Below are 7,331 nucleotides of genomic sequence, written 5' to 3'. Positions count from 1 at the left end.
GCTATTAATTTATTGTAAAGTTCGAAACAAAATCAAAACATAAATTATGAAAAAAAAATAAACTACAATATTATTTTATAATGATGATAAAAATGAATTTAATTGAAAAAAGTAGGTCAGCGCATTTCGGTGGTGGATGTTTGTCCATCGTCCCTTCGGTCCTCGGACAGGATAGTGTAATTTCACTGTATTCGATTTGAATGCAATGATTGCATTCGATAAAAAAAGATTCTGAGCGGACGAGGAAATCTATTTTATTTTATTTTATTCGTTTCTATGGTGATAAACAAAGCGTTTTAAGAACAGCTTAAGAACGATTTATATAAATAGGTAATTTATATAATTATAATTATAATTTATAATTAGGAAATATCATAAAAATAAAAATAAATATAAAATAAAAGAAAAAGCTCATAAGTCCCTCAAATGTTTTGAAAATTTTACCATGTCTAGGTATGGATAATATAAGTAAACAACCCAAATTTCAAGTTTTTACGAATGTTTTTAACCGAATTACAACAAAAAAAAACTCCCAATTAAAATGTCTATAAATAGCTCAAAAATTGCTAAAATTTTCCGAACTTTGAACCGTAATCCAAGGAACAAAATCCAAAATTCAACAAAAAATATCTACTGTCATTTTTCATTTGAAGCAATATTTTTGGTAGAAAACGTCGTCCGTAATTATTTAATATTATAAAATCGTGAAATCGTACGTTTTTTCTCCTCTAACCGCTTTTATTTCGAGTAGCGTTCCGAAAATCGAAAAATGACATCTCTAAAGTACCAGCTCAAGAACATTACCTTTCAGAAAAGATGCTATACATGATACTTTTGAGCAAGTTTAAAGGGAGAAAAGTGTTAACAGAATAAAAAAGAAAAAGAAATAAATATCATTGTAAAACCATTATATTCCTCGCTCCGCTCAGAATCTAAAATATACAATTTATTCGATATTGGAAAAACAATAAGTAACAATAATATATGCCATATTGACCTCGGTAAAATTATGACGGCGGGTTGTGATAATATGTTTGTATACAGAAAACTTCGTTTCACATCAACGCTCTTGCTATGGGCGCATATTTAAAACTCGACAACATTTCCAGGGAAAAATGTTTGATAGAGGAACTCTTCAAGTCAACAGTCTCGCCTTGGTGTATTTTAGCAATTTCTTTTAAAATTAGCAAGATATTATTTTTATTGATAATTTTGGAGTATTTTTTTTTTATAAATACGCCATTTTTATTTTCAAAAAGATTAATAATAGAGTTCGTAACTATTGTTCAAAAATGTATAGAGCATCTATGAGTAACAAACCTGAAGTCTCAAGCTTTTTAATGCTTTCAACAATAATCGAAAATTGTTTTTTTCCTTTTCTTAGTTAACCCGCGGCAACTTAGGCCATTGGGGGGTTTTTAAGCTGTGGGGAAGGGTACTGTAAGGTGTTAACACGTGTGTGTTGTTTTTGGCAGATTCTGGCCCGTAGGTATCTGCTATGCCCGGGTGGGAGATGGCGGCACTTGTTCTCCGGACACTGTGACTTACTCGAAGAAAGATGCCACCTGCTGCCGAGGTATCGAACCAGCGCCGGTGCGCGTCGCAACCGTCGCCTTAGTCCGCTCGGCCACTCCGTCCCTCCAAATTTGTTTTAATATAAGTTAAATCATTAATTATATTTGATTTAGTTAGAATTTGTTTACAGTTTTCAGTTTTGAATGCTTTTGACACCATCTTTTTGTAGGTTTTGAATAACATTTTTAAAATGTTCAAAATTATCTGCATAAAATACTGCCGATTCTAACCAAGCAACCCATCGTGTTGTTATAGGTTGAGGTGGTAATGGTTTATTAGGTAACATTTCATGGTATAATTGAATTCTATAAGGAGGTTTAAAAAATATATTTTTTCCGTTGTTAATTAAATCGTTTATTTCATGAAAAATATCCATAATCTTTTCCGCGATCCGATGAATCCCATGAGCAGCACAAGTCACATGAACAAGATTGGAATAAAATGGTTTTAAATTGTTAGTAGCCTTAACCATATAATGGGGCTGCATCGGATAACATTAATAAAACTTTTTCGTCGTTACCTCTCTCTGGCCATAATACTCTAAGACAATCATTTACGAATTTTGCTATAGTATTATTATTTGTTTTTTCAAGGACTTTAGATGGTAAAAGATACGATTTTGATGGAGAATCAAATTTAATTTTCCAACAATAAAGTTCGCATTATATTTGCCTTGTGGGTCAGTAGTTTCATCGATACAAAAATAAATGAATGAACTTCTTATAATTTCTCATATTTTTTTAAAAACGCCTGAGTAACATATTTTGATTACATAAATTTTTCTTAGGGCACTTTAATTAGGTATATGTAGATGAGTATATTTTTCCAAAAAAGATTTGAAATTGGTATTTTGTAATTTATGTAGTGGAATGTTAGAAGCTATCAAAGCTGAACAAAGGTCTTGGAAAAATACTGATTGATTTTCACCTAAGTTGACTGTTGATTAACAAATGTTTGTTTAAAAGTGGGAGTTTTCGAATATTTTTCATGTGAAAATGACTTAACGTGCTGATCAATTTCAAATTTTTTTTGTACTACAGTACTACTTTAATACAATATTGACAAAAAACTAAATTATAATTTAAGGTTTTGAAAACCTCACCTGATTTGATATACGGTTCAATCCATTTTCTAAGTGATGGTAATTTTGAACTTGGACACTTTGGCATTGTAAACTAACAAAGACAAACAATGTCATACAAAATGTACACGTTTTTATAATACGTTGGCCATTGACTATTGCCGAATGTACGCTTCGAACTACTGCAGTCATCAGTCTATCAGTTTGTGTTCTGTAGTATTGACGATAAGTCGATAATGTTAGACAAAATTGATAAGATAAAAATATACGATAGGAAAACCAGTATGCAATGAATACCTACCTACCTTTTTTTTGTACCAACTAATACGGAAACGTAATCTTATATTTTTAAAAATATTTTCAATTTTTGTATTGTGGAAAAATGTATATAATATATATAATAATTGTACATACAATTATAAAATTAATACTTACCTAGTATTTACGTATTATGCAAAAACATGCGTTTTTATGTAAAATATGCACTTGTACCCAAAATATGCAAAATAAATATTTGTAATACTATTTATTTAAGTATGATTGATGAAAACCCATTTACTGCATATAATTGTTTGTAAAAAATATGAACATGCATTATATTATGCAAAATCTGGTCTTTACTTATTACCTTATTTAACTTTATTTCCCTATGATGTCGTAGAATTTTTATTCTTAGTGTTCCATTTAACATTGTTAGGTTTAATAATATTATAGTGAATTTATTGACCTATATCAAACTTAAATTTAAGAAAATTATCTGTTTGTGCTTTAGGTTTTTAATATATTTTAATTTTAATGCAAGTTATGAATATAGAACAATTTAACAATTCCCACTTTAAAAGATAAATCTCAACTCATAAACATGTTTGAAAATAAAAATAATATAACTTCTCTTTAAAAAATATAATTTTAATTATACACTTAGGTATCAGTATTTCACATAAATAAAAATGTATTTTGCCACCAAAATACAAAAAAACTGTGGATAACTAGAAAATGTATATAAAATTAATATTTGTAATTGGATCTTATTACATAATATTGTATGATTGAAAATTTTAAGCATCAACTTCCATGACAGTTTCCTCTGCAATTTCAAACTTTATTTCACTTTTGCATAAAACCTTGGTTAAACCAGATGGATAGACATATTTGGCACTAAAAAATAAATGTTACCATATAAGTTTAACTAAGATACAAATAGAACTGTAAACTATACAGTACAGTCAAATCGCAATAACTCAAAAACTTCATAACTCGAAAAATACATAAGTCAAATATATTTTTATTCTCCATGATATTTAAGATATTGAGACTCGACTGTAGTAGAGAATAAAAGACATACGTAGCTGGTTTCTTATTGGGTGTCAGATAGTTCCTGAGCATACGAGTCCCGTCTTTTTTGATGACACAAAGGTCTACATTACTTCCGGAACCAAGATCATTAAATACACCACCCAAAATTGCATCACATGCCAGTTTCATGCCTTCTTCTTCCTAAAAATGAATACAATCAAGCAATCTGCTTAAAGGTTTTCGGTTCAAGCAAACAATTAAAAAACAAAGCTGTTATTACTGTTAGATTTTCATTCCAGCGGCTTTCAAGTTCAGAAATGGCTGCCATACTTCCTGATCCCATAGATATGTAAGGTAATTTATCAATTGAACCATGGGGATAAATAGAGTATAAATGTGCACCACTGTTATCAATGCCACCCAAAATTAAAGCGGCTGAAACATATCCCTAAAATCAAATACAAATTAATAATAAATAAGATAAACAAATAACACATCATAAAATATAAACTGAATTACCATGTATTTGAAGAGATACTGACGAAGCGACCTAGCAGCGAATGCAACAGGAACCATTTCATCAGGAAACTTGAATGCTTGCAAAGAAACATTGGCAGATACCATGCGAGTAACTTGCATAGTGTCTGCTGCTGTACCGGCACCACAGCAACTAAAATAATTCATATGTATTAGTTTTAAAATTTTATTTCTTTTCAAGTTAACATACTGCATGTATTTGCCAATATAATGGATTTTTTCACAATTTTTTTCCATAACTATTGTGTCAGATGTAGCACGTGTATCGGCAGCCAAAATAACACAATCACGAGTAGTTACACCTACAATTGTAGTACCAGTTTTTCGGAAACTCGGCATTTTGAGCCCCATTTTTTCAATTTTAGCATTTCTATAATAACAAAATTGAATGAAAAATATTTATTTATTTTTACAAAAAAATAAGGTGATCTACTTAACTTAATACAAATGTATAGACAAATTAAACTCTTGTCAACACAATGTTTGTTAAAATATAAATATTTGTAATGGATGTAAACATTTTACAAAAAATACTTATTATTATTTTCTTACAGTTCAAATTTATAAAGTCAACAATACTTAGGCTTTTCTAAAGTTCTTAACCTGCTGTTGGTACATATATAATACGCAACACAATTACTACACTGTAAGCGCAGTGCCCACACTTTACTTTAATAGCATTATTAACTTAATAAATTTAATCATACATACAAATATGTATATTTTTATCCTTTACTAAAAAGTATGGGATACTTTTTATGTACTATTAGTAATTTATCAAATAAAAACAAAACAGGAATTTTATTACAAAAAAATTATTTTTACTTACAAAGTACCTAATACAAATTAATTCAAAGTTCAATATAAATGTAAATGTAGGAAGTAATTATTAAATTTATCATCTTAGATCTATTCACTTTTAGAAATATTTGTTTCGTTTTTATCATTACGGCAGGATACACTCGTGGTGTTAGCGCTTAATCAGTACCTACTTATGATTCTATCAAACGAAAACTATTTGGGAATGGCAAACAGTGCCATAATTTATTTTTGTAAATTTTTATAGAAATTTTATTTGAAGTAGGTATTTCAAGTTAAATTTAAATTTGTTTAAGAGGATGTCACACCCACATGTGTTGTCTCCGTCTTACAAATGTACAATATAGCAAAAACTGTATTGCGCGGGACAACTTTTCTCGCACCATAATTGTTGTACAACTACCAATTTTTCACAACACGTAAAAAAGAACTTTATCTGTGCAACAGCGTGCTCTTTTTTTCAATAGCACTATCCAATCATTTTTTATAAGCAAATAAAAAAAAACCAAAAAAACCAAATGTTTAGAAGGAAATAACTTTTATTGTATTTGTTATCAAAAATATGGGCACGCTGTTGCATAAATAATTTTCCACCCTATATGTTCAGAAATTTTGGAGCCACTACTACAAACACAGAAAGATAAAAGTTGTCCCGCGCAAAACAGTTTTTGCTATGTTATATATTTGTAAGACGGAGACAATACATGCGGGTGTGACATCCTCTTAAGCATAATCATACCAAGCAAAGAACCTAATTCAATTTAAGTGCTGATTGGCTGATATATCGATTACTCACTTTAAGTTATATAGGTACCTATTTAAAATGTTTGATCAATTAACATTGTCATGGCTGGGCATTAACGAGTTAAAAAATTAATTTAATTTTAACTTTTTAACTTAACTAGTTACTTTTGGATTTTCATTAACTTAACTGTTAACTTACTAGATTTCTTTTCTATTAACGTGAAATTAACGAGTTAATTTTTCATTTTAAGAAGTAAGTTAAGTTGATATATTTTGTTTTTAATTTAATTATATTTCACTATTTCAGCCTATTTCGTTTTCATGTCAAAAAATATGTATCATAAATTGTTTTAAGTTAAAAATGTATATCATTTGAATCTAACTTATATGGAAATACTGTATAAAGTATAAACACTAGTCTATAATTTAGTTTTGGGTTAGAAAAAAATTAAGTACTCGTTGTATAAACAAATTAACTTTTTTTTAACTTAATAAAAAGTTAACAAAAAGTGTGTATTAACTCTTAATTTAACTGAGTTAACCTATAGTTAAATTAACTTTTAACTTTTTGTTATTAGTGCATATTAACTAAACTTAACTGAGTTAAAAAAAATCATTAACTTGCCCAGCCACGAACATTGTCGTCAATGACATCACTTCTAAATATCCCAATTATGTCGATAATTAATAAAAATATTACCTATTCTTTATTTAACATGCATTATTGTATAGTTATTTCAAAATTGTATAAACATTACCAAACATAAAATTCAAATATCTGTATTCAACAAAATTCTTAACCATATGCAAAAAAGATACAAAACAAAGTGCTTACACCACCTATAATAATTTAATAAGTAGGTAGTAAGAATTTATTTAACTGGCTTATTTATAAACTATAAGACTAGGTATCGAAGTTTAAATGGAATTGGATTCGTAATTATGCAGATAAAATTAATATTATTAATCATAATAATAAGTTGAGTAATAAATAAAACTTCCAAACCTTTCAAGATTCCTGAACGAAAAAGCATCGTTATCGTCGATGGAACTGTAGTTCAGAGCCATTGTTAATAAGGAGAAAATCTAAAAGAAATTAATTAATTAAACACTCAACAGAGGAAGCGGAATAACACAATTTCGGCTTTTTCTGATCTTCGACAGATAAATTAATTATTAAATTACAAGATCACCAAGAATCGTGATATTCAGAAATCAGAATTTAAATAAAATGTTTATAATATTATGTTGATTGTAATTTGCAGTAAAATCGCTTTAT

The 7,331-nt window shown here is 28.5% G+C and overlaps 1 protein-coding gene across 1 annotated transcript; it reads right to left on the bottom strand.

The window, feature by feature from the left end:
- Positions 1-3,544: 3,544 nt before the first annotated feature.
- LOC132945070 (proteasome subunit beta type-7-like) lies at positions 3,545-7,293 on the bottom strand. The gene is made up of 6 exons (XM_061014693.1): positions 7,059-7,293; positions 4,680-4,859; positions 4,472-4,622; positions 4,233-4,400; positions 4,002-4,153; positions 3,545-3,814 (listed from the first exon to the last, which is right to left on the bottom strand). The coding sequence occupies exons 1-6, from the start codon at positions 7,118-7,120 to the stop codon at positions 3,715-3,717; spliced, it is 813 nt and encodes a 270-aa protein (XP_060870676.1). The 5' UTR covers positions 7,121-7,293; the 3' UTR covers positions 3,545-3,714.
- Between the last annotated feature and the right edge of the window lie 38 nt (positions 7,294-7,331).

The sequence above is a fragment of the Metopolophium dirhodum genome, chromosome 5, assembly GCF_019925205.1.
Source record: "Metopolophium dirhodum isolate CAU chromosome 5, ASM1992520v1, whole genome shotgun sequence".
NCBI lineage: Eukaryota > Metazoa > Arthropoda > Insecta > Hemiptera > Aphididae > Metopolophium > Metopolophium dirhodum.
This window is presented reverse-complemented; position numbering and strand designations above follow the sequence as displayed.